At 39.5% G+C, this 20,028-nt stretch overlaps 1 protein-coding gene across 1 annotated transcript in view; it reads left to right on the top strand.

Moving 5' to 3' along the window:
* CLSTN2 (calsyntenin 2) overlaps positions 1 to 20,028 on the top strand; it is a 191,863-nt gene that overhangs the window by 160,031 nt on the left and 11,804 nt on the right. The window contains exons 9-15 of the mRNA XM_015637580.3: positions 2,845 to 3,007; positions 9,436 to 9,602; positions 13,039 to 13,187; positions 14,100 to 14,323; positions 16,687 to 16,857; positions 18,025 to 18,170; positions 18,634 to 18,757. Of these exons, the coding sequence (XP_015493066.2) occupies positions 2,845 to 3,007; positions 9,436 to 9,602; positions 13,039 to 13,187; positions 14,100 to 14,323; positions 16,687 to 16,857; positions 18,025 to 18,170; positions 18,634 to 18,757 (1,144 nt within the window). The remainder of the gene's footprint in view (positions 1 to 2,844; positions 3,008 to 9,435; positions 9,603 to 13,038; positions 13,188 to 14,099; positions 14,324 to 16,686; positions 16,858 to 18,024; positions 18,171 to 18,633; positions 18,758 to 20,028) is intronic.

The following is a 20,028-nucleotide window of genomic DNA, read 5'->3' as shown; positions in this document are numbered from 1 at the left end:
TTCTCAGACCAAGAGCTTTTGTTTCACTCTTCTCCTGAGAATTCAAATATAAAGCACAAAAATCTGACATTTTTCATTAGAAGATGCCAAAAGCCTAGGACACATAGATTTATATAAAAGCTGTTTTCAGCTATTTCATAAAAACATATTCCAGTGCAATGGCTTGTACTCAGCACGAGGACTTTAGACTGTTTAATTCACTGTGATTCAATTAATACTTTTTAGAGGCAGACTGGCATGATAAAGTGATTAGAACAAGCCATCCAGCAGTTTTGGAAAGCCCAGCTTCCTCATCTGTAATTTTATCTCATTACAGTAGCTTTATAAATTAAATTTTAAAAATAAATTTCAAACTTTACAATTTTCTTTTCCTGGCTTCACTGCTTCATATTGCATTCCATTGTCACAATGGAATACATGCAGGGGAAAAAATTGTCTTCCTGTGTTAAGAAGGCAAAGAAGGTGTCTGAAACAACAGCATAAGAAATTGCACACCACAATTATTCAGTTCATTATTTTGTTGCTTGTGAAATGGCCAGTGATGAAGTACCACCTGCTGCTGAATGACTGGGACATATCCCAGAGTTTGGAATTAATTTTTTGCTTCCTTGTAAAACAATTGTTTTTGCACTTCGGCCCAGTACAGATACTGAAAGATGATTTGGAGGAATAAATGTGTCTGTGTCCCTAAGCTGAAGCAAAATCGGGTGACAATTAAGATGACAAACAAATGCTGTTGAAATCTCAGGAACAACTGAGCTGAGCCTTTAAATGTGTAAATTTCCTTCCAAACAATGTTTGATGTGTTCATGTCTTGAAATTTAAGGAAATGCAGGTAAGTGAGGGTTTGAGGGCATCACCGAGTGGTCTGCACTTGCAATAACTTATGTTCCAGAATGTACACAAAAAAATATAAGTTACTGAATACTTTGTGTGGACATCCACAGTTGGACATCTGCATTTCTCTTGGAAGCACTTAGCCTAGTTGCAGGAGTCCTGAATTGTGGAATTTATGAATGTGTTTCCAGGAAGCATTTTTTTTTGAAAAATGTAACTGACTAATGGAGTAATTACACTAGCTACACATTATCATGCTCTTTGTGCCTGTAATGCCCCAAAATGTTTGGGTTTGCTGTGTCAAATTGTCCTTGTTTTAGTTAAATATGAGGATCACTCACTCATTGGGGTACACCTGAGGCATCCTGCCTGATGCAGTTCAGGGCTGCAAAACAGAAATAGTGTGGAACAGCTCTCCACAAAGTGCCAGGTATTCATCCTGTAGGTTTGGCCATGCAAGGTCTCTCAAAACCAGGTTTTGTTTGCTATGAAATGTCAGCTGCATGTGGCTGTGATGCATCACATGTTAATGAGCAGGTCAGGGGCTTGGCAAGTTGCTTTTCCTTGGAAGGCAGGGCTGCATAATACTGTTGGTGCTTGGTGTTTGTTCAGCAAAGTTTTCAGTCTTCCAATTTATTTACTTTCAATTTTGGTTTCAGCTCATTTAACCTTCAGAAAACATTTGTGCTGTCTGCTGTTTACAAAAGGAAGGCTCCCTCCAGCAGCCCCTTGCTGCATTTATCTCTTGCTGTGGAGCTATGATGTCTGCAGTAATAAATGTATCTGTTTGAAATAGGGGTGATTAAGTGCTTGTTGAAATGTCTTCTGGAAGAAAACATTAGTTTTTGCTTTCAAAGGGCAGATACTGCACCAGCTTAACCTGACCAAGGACAGTGTTATGTTTAAACATCATTTTTTGCTTGCTTCTGTGAAACAGCAAGGATATCTGCATTCAAGCACTTCCATTTCTTAACACCTCAAAACAAGGATCTCCCCAGAACTGAAAGTACCATTGTTGTAACTATTGTTTTGATTTTAAAACAGCCCACTCATCCTACCAGTTTGCTGTGATTCATTCCTTTAAACTTTCAAATCTGCAAGATACAACAACAGAAAAAAATAGTTGGGCCGACATTGGTATTTGCACACCAGACTTCCGTCTCTAGAGGCGTGGGTTCACCCAGCTGGACACTTCTGAACTAAAGCTGAGTTTGGCCATCCTGGATGTCCCTGGTTGTCCAGCTCAGAAATCCATATGTGATTTGACCCTAATGTTGTCATCCTTTACATGCTGAAGGTATGTTGTAACTGTGGCCATTGCTTTTCAAAGCTGGTGGGTATCAGGAAAACCATGAAGATCCTCATTTTCCCACCATCTGGGAAAAAGCTCAAGGCCAAAAGATGAAGGGTAGAGAAGAGGTGAGTTCCCTGCCCAAACCTGTAGACTGCTGGTCCCTCTGTGTTACACAGAGCATGGCCCAGGTCCTTTCAGCACCTTTGAGATCCTGGCAGGTTGCACAGGACTTTCTAAGTACTGGTGGGATGAGTTAATAATGGCAATCATTGGTAATGGCTCTTCAATCCAGTGACTAAGGACTGTATATTTTCTTAATCTGAACCTAATAGGGATCCCCAGTATCTACACCAGTACATCCTGTGTGTATTTTACATGAAATGTGTTTTCAAAGCTATATACAAACATTAAGAAACTAATATTATGTATTAGCAAATGTGAAAATACAGGTCAAATACCAAATTATATGATTTTTCTATTTTCTATTCATGTCTTGTTTTCAGGGTGTGTTTTCTATTTATCACCTGTATTTTCAAAATGTGCCAAGAGTATTTATTAACATTATTTTGGCTTTCATTAATGTTAGAGATGTAGAAATTGCAGTAACATTATTCACTAGAAGTGAAATTTGAAAACAACACAGTTTAAAAATCATATGGGATCTAAAAATCAGTCACTGTAGGAGCCAACTAATACTCTGCTGTGTCTCTCAGATCTGTGACAAGGAGTGGCACTACTATGTGGTCAACGTGGAGTTCCCCGTGGTGACGCTGTACATGGACGGGACCACCTATGAGCCGTACCTGGTGACCAACGACTGGCCCATCCACCCCTCCCACATCGCCATGCAGCTCACAGTGGGGGCTTGCTGGCAAGGTAAAACTACACCAGATAGCAAACAACACAGTCAGGAGCTCAGGCCAAGAAAGAATCTTGTCTTGCTGATTGCATAGGAAATAAACTGCTAAAAGATCAATGGGATAAAATCAGATGTAAATCCAGAGTTGTTAATGAATCAAGTCCAAGGATAAAATGGACAGGACATTAACAGGCTTTGCATTTTCATCACCTGAAGAGGTACTGGATACAGTTTGTCTACACAGTGTGAAAGATTGTTGTCTTTATCTTTTATCTTCACTTCTTTTAATTTTTTTCCCTTATCCTCCAACCTTAAGTAAACAATCTAGGTATTAAAGAACTCCAACTATCTCTTTTCAGCCCTTCCCTCAGATTTCTTTTAGAATTCATGGCCCAGTCCTGAGCTCACATTGTATGTATCTCACCAACAATTCCGGTAATTTACTAGATTCACTCTGTTAATACACCAGAGGTAAAAGTGAGAGTAAAATAAATCCAAAAGTCGAAAGCCATGAGCCATACCTGTACAGGCATTTTCTTAAATATTACTTTTCTCTGTTTTCTACCCTTCATAATCCCATACTTCTCATTAATTTTACCTGGCCCTTACACCACTTTCTTTATCTGTTCTCTGCCTTACACCTGAAGTGCTCGTCTTTCTCTGCTTCTCTCTTTTTGTAAAGTTGTTTCCATTACCTCTCCATGTTGATTTTCTATTTCCACTGTCTTTTTTCCAATGAAGTGAACTATAATTAGGAAAAAACACTTTAACACAGATTGTGTTTCTTCCCCACTCTTTCATGTGGTCTCACTTTCTCCATTAATAGCTTGTTTGCCAATTTGATCTGTGCTTATTTGTAAAATTTGGGCATCTTATGCATGGCAGGGCTGCTCAGTGTAAATAGTACTTGCAAATAGCAAGTACTATTATATAATATAATATTTTTATAATATTTTATACTATTATATAATATAATATTTTTAGTAATATTATATATTACTAAATAGTACAGCAAACCCAGCTGTTAGATTATGAGTGGGGTAAAGATCCAGTCTTTACTCTGATGACAACATGCAGAATGAAGCCACACTAACCCTAAAAACAAAATTTGGTAAGTTTACAATTTTTATAATTATTGGAGGTGTGATAAGCCGGTTGGCATTCCACTAATCCCATGTACTTGGAAAAGTATAGACTGTTTCTTATCTAGCTAGTGTTTGCATGGGCTGATTTTTTTGTTATGCAGTATTGGTGAAGTACTTTTAGATCAAAGTTCTGGAGTGAGCAAATGCCATAGAGGCTCAACAATGATGACCTTGTTCCCTTTGCACCTCTGTCTGAGGAGGAATTAAGGCAAAACTGCTCCCATAGGCTCATATTACATCCAGACAACAGAGTATATTTCATATTTAAGCTGTTAAATAAAAAGTTGCGATCATTTTCAAGCATTTTTATTTCTGCCTGGGTTAATTTGATGGCTTAATTAGCCATTCAGGATAAGATTCTTCTTCTGTTTTGGTGAAACACCTGATTTAAACTACTGAAATCGTACCTATAGCTGCCATTAATATTTACAGCAATATTATGTTATTACTCTTTTAATACTAAGAAATTTGGAGTGCCTCAAAAGTAGAAAAAAATTTTCCACCTTGTAAAAATGCTAAGATTTAGTAATACAGTGTGCTAAAGAATCTGATAAACTATCATGTGCCAAGCAAAAAGATAAACTTTTAATGGTTATGTGAAACAAGGTTTCAAGATACTGCTTTTGACAAAGCTTATCATTTGGTACATTTGTTTTGAACCCCTCATTCTGTCTGAAATAAATGGTGTGGAAAGTTACTTTGTTAATAAGATTCAGCACTGTATTTCAGTCTGTGAAATAGTAATTAATCAACATAGAGAACCAATCTATTCTAGTCAAAACATTAATTTTCAAAGTTTTTATATTTCAAGAAAAAGGGGCTCTATCAAATAAATATTTTAACTACTAATACTTTCTGTGAAAATGTTAATAAGTCTACTTAGGCTAATACATTTTAGCCAGTAACAATAGTTTTAACATCTGTATTTTCAAAGCACTATAAAGCTGCTTTACAGTATTCTATGATTTATTTCAGTAAAATATAAAGTGATTTTGGTGTCATAAGGCATTAAGGAGTGTCCTTGTTAAGAGGATATGAAGAGTTCCCAGCTCTGGTTTGCTACTACTTCCTTTCTTTTCATCAAAGCTCTGCTCTAACCTCTTCCTTCAGAAAGGGCAAGACCTTCTTTTCCATCTTTACTAAATCACTTTAATGCTCTGAGTACACAGCATGCATTTGTCAAAGTCAAATTATTTGAAAAACAGTTTCAGACAAGTAAATGAATCAGAAGAAATAACATTACTTTTTTTCTTCCCACACTGACTGATTCACTGACAGCCAAAAGTCGTCGTGGCTGTGGGGTAGCTAAAGGACTGGCAGGAAGAGAGTGTTTAGAGGACAGTGAAAAATCAAGAACAAGAATTGCAATTAATGGTCTGTTGGCACCAGTAGGAAAATCTGGCACTGCCATGAGGGATTTACCCTCATGTAGATGAAAATGTTCAGTTCTGGTTTGGAAACTGGGAATTGTTCTGCAGCTTCTTTAGGAGCCTGAGTGTCCCCTGTGATACAAGTGAGCCCTGATCTTTCCATCACTTCCACTGGTCCTCATCCTGGTGTTCTGCAGCAAGCACCGTGCCTGCACCTTCTCTCTGACTTTCTCAGAGTTGTATCCCACAGGAATCTTGGATGTGGAAAATTCTTCAAGATTATTATTGCCTATTATTAATACTTCAGTGACTGAGTAACTGTTTTCTGACTTTTATAGCCTTGTTTATAGCATCCATTATGAAAAGTTAGGTTGTTTTTTATTTATACCTTCAGCTGCTCAAGTGAAATATAAGAGCAGGTTAAGATCAGTGCTGTTCTCCTGACCATAACACGAAAACAAACCAAATGTGCAGTTCTTCAGGCTTATGTGACAAATCCCAGCTTTAGCCTATGATGTGCTCACTGTGCCTTGGTTTGTCTGTGCCATAAGCAAATCTCTCCTACATCTTTACACTTCCCTGGTAATGTAAAAATCTCACCTGATTTGATTGTTCCTGATTTGATGCATTTTTTTTTAAAATAATGTGAATCAAGTGCTGGGACTCTCTAAAAAGGAGGGAAAGTCAGCCTCTTCCTGAAGGGCAGATTCTTGGTGACAAGCAGGAAGTGAAGATGGTTGAAAGAGCAGAAAGCCAGCCTTTAAAAGTGATAGAAGAGACTCTTCCCAGGGACTGTCCGGCACTGGGTGAAGTTTACTGCAGCCCAGGGAATGGCCAAATTACTTAAACCAAGCCTGGGGAATGGTTCCCATCTCTAATGACATTCTGTGCATGAGGAAAGTTGCATGATTTGTTCTGGCATTATCAATATGAGCTTTATCTACTAAGAATTAGGTATACTGTATGTTACTGTGGTATAGTTTTCCTTTTTTAATCTAAAAACCTTGGTTCTTCCTTCAGGGATCTTACTAAAAGGAAGATCTAAGCAGAGCTACCTCATTGATTTAGGGTCCTTTACAAAGGTCAGCCTAGAGTGAATTCTTTTTTGTGCAGTTGACGTTCAGTACTGCTGTGCTTGAGTGGGGGTGGTTTATTTGAGGTTGGGAGTTTAAGCATTATCTTTAGGCTAAAGTGCTGATGTTGGTTTGGTTACATGTCACCCTGGAGCAGTGACAGGTAGCACCTAACCCCAGCAAAGTGCCTCATGCATGGCAAATCCCAGCTTACTCCTTAGCTGGGATTTCAGTGCCATGAGGCCTAGGAAAAGCTAATGCTGACACCAGAGCTGAGCAAACTGGTCTCTTAGTGAGAACAGAAACAAACACCTGGTACAGCTGTTCCTGGAATCAGCCCTTTCTGTACCCTGGTGAAGTTTGACAGCTTTCTCTGCAGGTACATAGGGTTAATTATAAACCCTATTAAGTTAAACCCTGTCAAGTTAATCTGAATAATTTTAAAATTTCGTTCACATCACTGGTCTCACTGATTGCCAAGGGTGTGATTTTGATGTAGATCAAGTTCTGTGTCAAGAATACCAGAGGAGAACTAGTCTAAAGTGGAAGAACAACCAATATCTGTTCATGGATGCTTTGGTTCATTCTGCTTCTTCTGTCAGGCAAAGCCACAGCACTGAGTTCTCTGTTCTGGCTTCTTGTCTGGTCTTTTATATACATTTTAATGAGTGTATTTAGCATTTAAATACATTCACTGATCTGAACCTGCTTTTTATTTTGCATCACCTCAGAAGTATTAAAACCTACTGGCAGACTTATTATACTGGCAGACTTATTATATTTCTAAATTTCAAAGCTCCAGGATTAGTGTTGGTATTTTAGCCTTGGAATTTGCTATCTTCACAATTCTGTAGTGATATGAGAATGTGAAGCTTCAAACAAAATGTGATTCCTACTTCTTCTGTAAGCTCTTAAATGGTTTTCTCTCTTTGTCTTCTTTTTAAGAAGAGGTTTGCTTTTTTATTTTTTTCCTTTTTTAATTTGGCACACCTTTTTCTGTCCAGTTACATTACTGCTGTATATGTACTTTTAAAGACAATGTAAGAAGATAAATATAACAGCATTTTGGCTGAAAAGCAAATGTCCCCATAATGCACTATCGATTTACCAAATAATTACCAAATAATTGTCTTGGTAAGTATCAGAAAGGCTGAACTATAGTTATTGTAAATGTAAAAGTTTCTAGGAAATCTCAACAAAATTCTGCCCAGAGGAAATTTCCCACGTAATGGACAAACGAGTGAGAGTGGACAAGTGGACAAGAATAACAGCCCCTTGTGAGCTTTCCATTGGGGTAAGAAAAAGAGGCAGTTTGTGCTGTAATGTTAAAAAAAGAAGAACAAAACCTGCCTGTTTCTCTGAAGAAACAGCCTGCTTGGATGCCTCTTTTCTGCCAGTACACCAGTGTGTGTTTTCTTCACTATATAAAATAGCTCGAGTCTTCTTCATAATGCTCATCCTGCAGAGGCTGGAAGTGAGGGTTTGCAGATTTTTAGTAACAATAGCAGCCTAAAGAAAATCTGCCACTTCATCCCTATCCAGCTCCAATCCACACACAAGTTCAAGTTCAAGCTTGAGCTATCTTGCCTGGCAAAAACAAGTTGTTTGACACTAAAGCTACAAACACTGTAGTGATGAGTTATCTACCAATTACAACACCTTATCAACAGGCTATCAACTGCTAATCCAATTAGTCTGCCTAGCTCGATGCCCTGTGGCTCCCTCCATCCTCCCAGGCCTGAGGTAGGCAGTAATTCACATGCACTGTGAGAGATAACACTGAAGGTAAAACAAGCTTTAAAAATTCTCCTAAAGGAGGATGAGCAAATCACTAACTGTCCCAAGAGTAATTGAGATGCCATGATCACTGGAGCAGGAGTCTGTAATCACATTTTATTGACAGCTTCTAAAGATCAGTCTTCCTTGGGAGCTTCCTGGAGTAGAGGCGAGCCGAGCGTGTCTGCAGGGCCTGGTGCAACACAGAGTGCCAGGACCAAATGATGCTCCCTGAGTCTGTCACAGCACTCCCAGCCTCTTAGAGAGGGGCTATGCACAGGTCCCTGCTCACTCTGCAGTCCCCAGTGTGTCCTCAGACCCACCCCAGGGAGTGTGGCACTTTGTGTACAGAGGCACCACTGTCAGCTCATCTGGGACCATGTTCTCAGGCGGACAGAGGCAGAGGTAGCTGATCTTGTCATGGAACGCTTGCAAATACAGTTTCTCTATAAATAAATATTGGACTTAAACATTTATTAAATTGGTGTTTGTTACTTGAATACGTTCGTTTTTAAAAATCACATGCTTCCTTGCAGGAAACCGTGTTTCATATCTGGGTTTGCTGTCTCAGCTTTATAGACACCTGAATACAATCCTGGAAAAACAAGTATTTTAAAGACATCCTGCTACCAGCTACCCCCCAACCCACAAAGATATTCCTCTGTACCACAACTTGGCTAAGATGGATTGAGATTCTTTAAATATATTAAAACATAAAGTGATTTATTGTTGAAAGACCCCCGAGCTATTCACCAGTCTTCACATAAGTAATTGTGAATGCCGTTTATTTCTATCTTTAGCACACGTTTATAGGGTTCTACAGGGTCTGCGGGCAGAGCAAGCTACTATTGGCTAACACACACAGTTTACATATTTTCCCCTACACACAAGGATATTGTTTTGCTTTACTCTCTCTTCTGCAGGCAAGTTTCAAGGATTTTAGCCCTTAATATCACAACTCACTTCAAAGGCTGGTTTGTGCATACAGGCCTTTACTAATATATAAAATACAGCAACAATTTATTACATGTGCAGTTTGTGTGTTGGTACCAATAACCATTTTGCATCCTTCTTCTTGCAGGAGGTGAAGTCACCAAGCCCAGGTTTGCTCAGTATTTCCATGGCAGCCTGGCCAGTCTGACAATCCGGCCAGGGAAAATTGAGAGTCAGAAAGTGATTTCCTGTTTGCAGGCCTGCAAGGAAGGCCTCGATATCAATTCTCTTGAGAGTCTTGGCCAAGGAATAAAGGTGAGGGATGAACTGACATCATCTTTGATAAAATATTGGATCTGATTTATGAAGTGAGGAGCCCAAGAGAGTATACACAGTACAGATGTACTCCCAGAAGCAATGTAATTTCCCATAAAATCATGCAAAGAGAAAACAGAACAGTAGACGAGCTGTGACACTGCAAAGAAAAACGTTTCCATTATTGCAGTGCTAGATGATCAGAAAGTAACACACTGCTGATATTTCAGAGTCTGTATGAATTGCTAGGTTGTGTTTTCATGCTTATTTTGTAACTTGTACAGAAATAGACGTGATACCAAAGATTTATTGAATTTTGATCTCAAGTAGTTTTAAAGCAGTGGAATGCACAAGTCCTAATGCAATAGCATTCTAAAATTCAGTGTTTTCAAAGAGGAAAACTTTATGGTACATGAAAATTTAAAAATAAAAACTCCTAAAGTTAATAAATTAAATTTTTAGATTTAAATATAAGTCATTATCCATCTTCAATACGCATATGATTACTGGTAATGTAGAGCTTTTTCTAAGATTGGAGAGTAACAGACAGGGAAATCCTGTTTCAGTTGACCTAGTGGTCAGCTGGCTTTGCATTCATTCGAGAATTCTGAAATTCTGTTCTTTAGATACAGAATGCATCCAATTGTTCTTTGGATACATATGTAGGATCTTGGCTATCCCAATGCTCGCATGAGCTGCACTGTCTGTTTTCCTTTACCGACACCATTATCTGGTGACAGTGTTCCTGTGCTCAGTGTAAATGCACTTGTGAAGCTGTTTCCTGGTACACAAATACCACTTCCAAAGGAGCTGAGATTCAGACCCAGCTCAGGAAGTTCCTTTGGGTGCACACAATGTGTCCTGTGAAACTGAACCAGTTTTGGTGTGGAGTTCTCAGAGGGGAGGAGGATGGTGCTAAAACACCTCATCTGGAACATTGCAGTGGGAATACCATGGACTGCATTTTATTAGCCAAACCTTTTTGTTGTATAGACTGACCTGAAATGTGCCCAGATGTGTGTCCAGGTGACGATAGTTTGCAGTGATTACTGACACATTTTGTGAAAGCAAGGGTAAAAATGAAAATTGAAAGTGCAAAAGTAACAAGGAATTTTGCTAGCTCTTTTACATATGAGGAAAGACCCCAAAGAATTCTATTATCATCCTACCAGCAACATCATTAAGAATTTCACATTGCTGCTTCTCACAGCAACGGGATACCAGGGTTGGTTAAAGCTGTTTTTAAAATGCAGTATACACCAGGAGCAGGTTGGTATTTCTGGAACCCACATGGTATATGCCTAATAGTAAGTTCTTTGCTGGGATTTTCCATGAATTAAAGCACTGTACACTTCTCCATGGTGCTTAAAAGCATTGTAATTTCTCCCCTATTGTTGCCCTCTGAAACCTGACAATATTTGAGTCACCCCAGTTTCATGGGCTTGGGAAAATCCCTCTTCTACCACCAACTGCTGGTCCAGCATTTGTGACTTCCTTAATGTAGTGGCAGTGCAGAGGGTAAAAGAAAGATAAGGGATTGTTTTCTGCCTTTTCATGCTTTTGCAAACCTTCAGAACATTCTAATTTTCTGAAATACAGATGAGGCATAGTGGGTTTTTTGAAGTTACTGATGTTGCTTTTACTGCCTCAGCAAGCCAAGAGTAAGAGCAACAGCAGGAGGCAAAAATGAAAGGAACAGCCAGAGATATTGTGGAAGGGTTTCTTTGGGGGGCTGACAGAAGGAAGATCAGCTGAAAGCAGAATCTTGCCTGACCTTGAAGAGAAAATTAGAGAGAAAGGTGGTGTGGTGTGAAAAACAAACACACCTGATCCCAGACAGGTAAGTGTGACAGCTGCACAGATGATGGATTCTGTGGGGTTGTTTATGTGGTGCTTTGCAGATTAAGTGTTGACAGACTGATGCTGGAAGGTGTTTCCAGGCCCTTTGTATCATGGAGATTCACCCTTTAACCAGCTGAGAAAGAGCAGAGCAGCAGCAGTTTCTGACATGATTGTGCTGGACATTTTTGGGCTGCAGCCTAATTTTCAGTTATCTCTAACAGCTCTCCGAGACACTGCCTAAGCTGTTGCTATTTTTAACTTTTTTTTAATGAGAAAGACAAAAATGTCTCAGACTGGGGCTTTCTCCAGTCCCTTTGGCAGCATTCCAGCTGTTTTGGCAGCTGAGCTATTAACTGGATAGCTAGAGTCTCCTTTTGCTAATTTTATTCTCTACTGCTGCTAGCTTAAAGAGAGGAAAAAGAAGTGTATGCAGGCTGCAATTCATGTTAGTCCTCCTCTTTGTTAAAAAATACCCTTCAGTGTGTTGTGATCTTCCTGCACAAGCTTTAAACCCAGTTCTCCACGTTCTGTTCTCCAGAGGGCCCTGCACTTCCTCCTGTTCATCACAGTCCATTTGATGTGTTTTGCTTTTTAACCTTTCTGGCTGTAAGGAAGTGTAGGCAGCCACTGTCTGTATTTAACAGAACGTGTTCATGTAATCCATGCCCAGCTTTTATTGGGGAGGGAGTACCCAGGAGGGAGAGGTGCGTTTGTGTTCCGTGCTGACAGCAGTAGGGTGCAACGTCAAGGGGGTTACACTGGTTTCCTCTGCAGTGCAGATGGTTTTCTGAACCAATTCAAAGACAAAACATGGAATTAGGATTAATTGCAATGAAGGTACAAATCAGTCATTGGTTATGTCACAATAGTGACAAAGTTTCTCGGTCAGCAAGACTGATGTGTGTTCACTGCAATGGAGTAGAGAAGGCTTGGGGCTACAAGCACAGGCAGTGACTTTGCAGGGTTTGCTGGCCCAAGTGAGCAGCTCTGTCTTAAATCATGACACCTTTATTGATCATCAGACAGGATGGAGAGCCTCCTTTAGTGTGTCTGACGTTAATGAAGATGTGGGAGGCAAATGCTGTAATCGTTGTGTTTGTTCATGTTGAAATATACCTCAGAAAGGTATCCCAGGATAAAACCACACAGAAAGCAGCCAAAATACGCTTCTGCACACCAGGCTGGCTTAAAAGGCAGTGCTTTTATATGGAGAATGTGTTTAACCTAAAAAAGATTACATAGGAATAATAGTCATGGTGGTAAGTTAAAGGTTTTGAACATCTACAGAGTTCAAAAATAAATAGCATTGGAAAATGCTGCAGAAATTGTATCATCAAGGTTGATAAGGCTGGGCAAAGAACAACAAATCTGGAATAATTTACTATAAAATTAATTGTAAGAGTAGTTATTTAGGTGATACAAGTACATGTTTTAGAGAGCAACATGTGGATTCAGCCAACGATAGCTACTAAGATTTTTTTTTTCTTAAATTATTAAATTTTTAACTTCCATCTGTGCAGCATTCCTTAAAAAATACATTATTTTGTACTCTGTACCTGGTCCCTTAAATACTAATTATTTACATCTCTCCTAGTATCACTTCAACCCTTCCCAGTCAGTCCTTGTCATGGAAGGAGATGACATTGAGAATATAAATCAAGCCCTTCAAAAGGTCTCATACATCAACTCCAGACAGTTTCCTACTGCAGGCGTACGATGTCTCAAAGTCTCATCTAAAGTCCAGTAAGTTATACATCAGCTGAACTGAATAAATAAGGAACATTTTTAATGAATTACTTTTTTCTTTGGTCATGTAAAAAGAATAATTTTGACTAAATTAAATTAATAAATCATACTGCTTTTTTATTGAACCTAAAGGATTAATTTAATTTTATGCCAATTTACATGGTGGTTTTCTCTTGATATTATCTTCTTAAGAAACCTTTCTTGTTAATGTGTCTTCTCTTTATAGTTTGGGGAGTACGGTCTGGACTGAGCAGTGCATTCACTGCAATCTTATTTACTTTTAATTTTAAACATTTAGAGTTCCTTCTGAGCTAGCCAGAGCCATGACTTTTTAAAGCAGGCCTATTTGATCTAACAGAGGACATATCTCTGGAATGAGGCAGAGCTTGTCAGGGAGTACACTGCCAAAGCACACTCATGATTCAGATGAAAATGGAAGTACCTTTTGCCCCCTGCAAATATTGAAGGGTCCCAAAAAGAGTTCATGATGGGACCAATTTAAATGGAAAATTAGGCCCTTTTAATCACACATGACAAGATAACCACGTTGTATTCGTTTGCTAGCACTTTCTGAATTTAATGTTAGGTTTACTGAAGTTAGTTGTTATCTAGTTAACTTTTTTAACCATTTACTGCTCTGTTAAATGTCAGTTAAACATGAAAAATATTATTCTGATAGTGACCTTAGGAAAGAATGATTTTGTCCTTCAGAGTGAGTATCTCTGAAGGAGGAGAGGGCCAGAGCTGGCCTGTGTGCACAGTGGCACAGCAATATATCCTCATGTGTGTCAGTGCCCGGGGATGAATTGGACTGATCTGAGAGCCATGAGCTGGGTTTGGAGCAGTTCCCGTGCCACACTCTGATTTGCAATGTGTTACATGCAGTTAATGCCTAATGTGTTTTTCCAGATGTTTTGGTGAAGATGTCTGCATTAATATCCCAGACATAGATGCCTATGTAATGGTGTTTCAGGCCAATGAGCCTAAGATTACCATAACTGGGATGGGCCACTTTGCTAGACCAGCTGCAGAGTTTGAAAGTGAAAGAGGTGTTATTTTGTTACCTGACATCAGGATCATCAGCACAGTCACCAAAATGGAGCATTCAGAGGACTTGAGAGAATATGACAGAGGTTTGTGTTTTTCTTTTACATATTTGTCTCAGGTTTGGAAGACAGGTATCTGCTAGGGAGGGCAGGAGCCTCCCCTGGAATGAAAACGTAACCCCCTCCCTCCGAATTATTATAATTCTGAAATCAAGGGGATTTCAGGCAGAGATCTGGGGATAGGAATAACAGTTCTTTACCAGTATAACCAGGAAAACAAACAACAATAACTACAGCATTAGCAAGAAAACAGAACCAGGGGCCCCGTGACAGTTTTCTCGGCTGAGATGGGATGGAGGAGAGGCTTCGTTTTCACAAACCCCTCGGGCAGTTAGTCCTGGTGCTCCTGCAGGGCTCCGAGGAACAGTCGGCTGGAACAGCAGGGATGAGCTGAGATCCTCGGCCGGTGGCTGAGGTGGATCAGCAGCTCCGCGGTGGTGGCTGGCACTGCCACACGTCCCGGCAGGACAGGGGGTGCGAGGCCACCAACAAAGAGGGGAGAAGGAGAAGCAGCAGCAGCTCCACCTGGGTGATGGATAAATTCCCTTCTCCCCACCACAACAGCTCTGTGCCCAAAGTGTCCTTCTCCAAAGCTGAAGAAAGCCCGCCAAACTGTCCCCACCCTCCTTTTTCCTGCCCCCCTTCCCCCCCTGGGCTTTTGCCATGCACCCACCAAGTACCCACAGTCAGGTTTTCCCACAGCTAATGGGTAAAAATTCCACAGGTGAGCCAGAACTAAAAGGAGGACACCTAACCCCCAACAATATTATTACTCATTTTGTAAGGTCTCCTCATATTTTTATAGGCTGGTGGAAAGAAGTAATGCAAAGGTTGTTGCTTCACCCAGATTAATTAGGCCGTAGTAATGCTATACTGAAGAAATTTAATTCAACACATTGAAAAATGTGTTAAATGGTGGAAGATCAAAAGGTTCTTCCAAAAAAGCAGATTTTCCATGCACTGTCTATATATTATACCTCAGAATAATTCCTTTCTACTCTTCCTTTCATACTCTGTTACATAGGTTATTTTCATTAAAATGCCTCTACTTGTAGCAGAATTTTAATTGTATTGATAAAGTGAAAAGCAGTAATTGAACAAAAGTTGATGTTTTACTCTGTTCTTATGTTTCCAGTTCTGAAATTAGCTTGTGAGTGATACTTGATAAAGTAATCTCATGCCTCAATTTCCCACCTATAAATGTATATATAATCCTTTTAAAATATTTATTTTCAATGATGACAGTTTCTAATGCTAAGCAATATATGTATTATTATTCAACATTGTGTGAATGTTCAAAAGTATGTATCAATAGTATGTATCAAGTTTAAAATCACTGTCTGTAAAGGAATATTCCTTTTGCATGTTAGTGTGCAAGGCAGATGAAATGCCTAATTTGAGAGATCATTCTAAACACTATTTGTTGGACTAGAATAAGCAGCAACTAGATGTAAGTCTCTGGAGAAGAGAAAATGGGTAATGATATGCAAATTTAGGGACATGGGTTATCTGAAGCCTACAAATTTGACTTGGGCTGCATTTCTGGATATGTCACGGCTGTACCTAGAGCTTAGGTACCCAGATTCACTGCACCAGGAGTTGGCAATCTAAGGAGTAAGGCTTTCCTGGCTGTGCCTTCCTTCCCAGGATACCCTCTAACATCAACTTTGCAAAATGGGCAGGAAGTTCCAGGACTGCAGTGTCTGTGCCCTCAGGGAGCTGTTTAAGCAGTTTTGCCATGCACTCAGTGCTAAGTTGATCAGAGGATTTAAATACTAACTTGATATGTTACTCTTTTTCCAGTGAAAGAATTATTTTTTTACTTGTACATGTTGAAGGACAGTCACTTTATAACTTAATTTCTTTAATTCATACAGCACAGGCTCTTGCTATTTATAATAGTACCCTGCTCTTGGATAGATGGCCAGGTTTTTGTAATGCAAATTGTTTATGGGGCATAGAGTAACTAAGAGAATCATCCAGCATAGATATGTTGGATGTGTATTTTTCCAGTTTGATCTTCCTTGAGAAAGCTGGTATCAATACAGCATTGAAACATGGAATTTTTTTATATTACTTTATTTCCAAGATCAAAACTCAGTTTTCTACTTCCAGTAATGTTCTTGGGTACCTTTTATTATAGAGCAATATATTTTCTATTTATCTTAGAGGGTATTTGTAAGCCTTCATCATCACAGCACCTGTACAGACAGGAAGCTTCCCTTGATTTGCTTCAAGTGTGTTGGATTTAATATCAGCAAAAACAGTTCAGCCATCTTGGCAAAAATTGAAAGCCGTGATGCAAAGCACATAAATTAACTGAGCTGTTCTGTGATCATTTCTCTTCATTTCCTTCTTTTTTTTCCATGTTCTATGCCATGGGTTCACAGCCAATAAGCAAGTGGTGGTAGAGGAAATGGTCCACAACTTGGATTTCTGTGATGTTTTGGTCATTGGTGCAGAACTAGACCCCCAGCAAGAGTGTTTAGAACTAGATCATGGGGAGCTTCAAGGAAAACATCTAGATGCCACAAATTCCACTGCAGGATATTCAATCTATGGTAAGTTCATGAAATTTATTTTCCATTATTTTGTCACATCATTTATATATTGGAACAAAAGCTCAAATATGTAAGAAATTGGACAGAAATCTGTGATTTTCTAGCCATGAAAATATCCCAAGAGTGACTGTATCTTAAAAAAACACAGTTGCTTCTTGATCTCTGGATGTGCTGTGTTTGCCCTTAGGATTCTCAGCATCCCTCCTGCTACTCCCCAGGTAAGGAAAGTGGTGTCCCTGCTTTCTTGAAATTTGGAGTTCTTGTGGGCCATCACAGTGGAACATGAGAGTGAGGGGGTTCCTCAGTGTTCCTGTACAATGCTGGGAAACTGGCCAACTTTTTCTAGTCACTAAGTAGTTTATTCTGTACCATTGTTATGTATTTACCCCTCTCCATTAGGGACCTACATTCAATTCTGAAAACTATCCTCAGATAATTGAGGATCAGGGTGTCAGGGTGCGACACTGATAGCTCAGTTCTTTTTCCTCAGGACCAAGATTAACGAGAGAGGGAGAGAGAGACTGCTTTCATGTTTGGGCTTAGGATGTTTATTCTTCCTTGTCTGTATTGCATCTTTACAGACAGTAAGGACTGATGTACTCTAGGCTAACAAGCTACAAAATGGAGTAGGAAATATCTCTCCACGGTCTTTTAAGTGTCAATTCACCCAATAAGGAAATGCCAAGTGACTTATTTTCACTTATAACCCAATAACCAAACACCAGTGTCCTGCAATGCGGATTCTTCCATCCAATCCCCTAACAGTACCCAAAAACCCTAAAAGAAGAAAGAGAAAGGGGAAGGGACATTGCCCTAAATCCTCCATGTTGTCTCTTATTCACTAATGTAGCATAAACCCTAAACTCTAGCTTTCTCACCTAGCGATTTAATATATATTCGCATTTTCAGTTGTATCTATTAATTTTGGAAGCCTTTCCCATGGCCTCAGGCCAAACAGTGTTTTCTTGTGGGTCTGTGCCTGTCAGCACAGAAAGCATGAAATTCTCTGTGCCCAGGGTTCCAGCATTAGGGAACATTTGATGCCCTGTCACTTCCAGACCTTTCTACCAGTTTCCGTGTATTCTGTGAGCAGCTGATTGGTTGTGCATCACCAGAGCAGCGTTCCCTTGCCTGTCCCTGAGCTGTCCCTGCCCTCCCACCCTGCAGGTGTTGACAGCATGTTCAGCTACGAGCAGGTGCTGCGGCAGCTCCGCTACCGCAACTGGGGCAGCTCGGTCACCTCCGACAGGAAATTCAGGGTCAAGTGCTCCGAGCTCAACGGGCGCTACACCAGCAACGAGTTCAACCTGGAGGTGAGCGATGTCTGAGTCGTGTTTTCCCACCTAGAGCCTGGGTAGCAACTCCAGGAAATTGCAGGGCCCACTTAGCAATACGGTGAGAATTAATTGTTTATAAAGACAGTTAACAGCTTAATTAATGTTAATGAAATTAACAGCTATTCCATAATGTTTAGGTAACACCTAAAAGCTGATCAATATAGAGAGGAGAAAAAGTCACTGCTTGTCCAAACAGGTAAATCAAAAGAGTCCTGATCTGAGCCAGAAGAGCCAGAAAGGTTAGAATGCATTTTTCATGCTACAAAGCTGTGTATTGTCCACAGGCATAAAAAAATGAGTTAATTTGGTCTTTAGAATCTATGAAGTAGTATTCCTATCTGTTGATGAACTTCATAGTCCAATGTAATATATGGAACCAGCAGGCTTGGAGTATAAAATCCTTTTTAGTATCTGGTGTCTTATTTTTCTTTTCTCCCAGATTAATATTCTACACAGTTCCAACTCCAACTTTATGGACCATGTAAATCACATGATAGTCCAGCCCAAATTTCTCCAATCTGTTCAGCACCCTGAGGGGAGTGTAAGTGCAGCTCACAGCTCAGGTACGTGACAACTTCCCAGAGACTGCTCACAATGATTCCAGTATGTCAGTGCTTCTCTTGTGGGTCAGCCTGCTCCACAGACTGAAGCCCTGAGGTCCTTTGTTTCAGCTTCCAAAACCTCTCAGAGATCACTGCAGAGGTGCAGAAGGTAACACTGCACTATGTTCTGTCCAAGAATGTACTTGGCAATTAAAACCTGGTATCCTTTTTTAAAATCTTCATTGATGGTTTTGTACCTTGACCCCTGCAGTTAAAAAATGCCTTGTTTCTAGTATTGAATAGTATGAAGGGTAATATTTATGCTTACATTATTCTTATGCATTTGTAGTTCTGTGGCATATTAATTTCTACCCACTCTAAACAAAAGAAAGAAACTGTATTATCTTTAAAATGCAAAATTGCTGCAGTGCCTGTGTTAGCTGCTGTCAAGGCCTCAGTCTGGGCTCTCTGGAGATAAGAGAGGTTCATCTTGTCATGTGCAGTAGGGATTAGGATGTATTTTTATTTAATTTTAATTTTAATTATGTAATTTTATTTAATTTTTTTATATGAGTTAAGATATATACCCAAATCTTAAACCTTTTCAGTGAAGTTAAATCCAGGGCAAAGACACCTGTTTAAAAGTTGGATTCTGAAATCCTTTTAGCTGAATGATATATATGTAAAAAAGGAAAGCTGGTGTAAAGTGTAGGCAGTTATAAGTAGCTACATACAGACATGCTTAGAAAATTACTGTATTTTTCTTTATATTGTGCAGACAGTTCACTAAAATGAAACTGAATGTTTAATGGATAAACTATTACAAAGCAGGGTTTTTTATGTTCCTAAATACTGTTTTGATTTCATACTTCCATTCTTATAGGCAGGGCAAGTCAATAAAATGGGTTGTGGATTGGGTTATACTATTGTTCCTGGAACTGCAGTAGCTTGAGAGTACCATAGAGAGTGGCAGCATTTCTCCACTAACCTAATCGTGGGGCTGACTACATGTGGTAGTTCAGAGAGATTTCTTCCTGCAACCAAACTGTGAGGAAAAATGTCTTAAGTCTCAAGAGTCTCCCAGGAATGTTGTAAACACAGGCAAATAGGGTAGTAATGCATTTGTTTCTGGGAGCTCAAGATTTAAATCACAAGTGTTTGAAACCTTTGAAAATACATGCTTTGAGATGTATATTTGAGTCCTCAGGTGAGATCAGAAGGGGTCAGCACGCAAGTGAGGTAACACAATTTTACTGCAAAAACTAACTGATTCTGCACTTACTAACTGCTTG

Source organism: Parus major, chromosome 9 (assembly GCF_001522545.3).
Source record: "Parus major isolate Abel chromosome 9, Parus_major1.1, whole genome shotgun sequence".
NCBI lineage: Eukaryota > Metazoa > Chordata > Aves > Passeriformes > Paridae > Parus > Parus major.
Note: the sequence above shows the minus strand (reverse complement) of the source record. Positions and strands in the feature narration are given on the sequence as shown.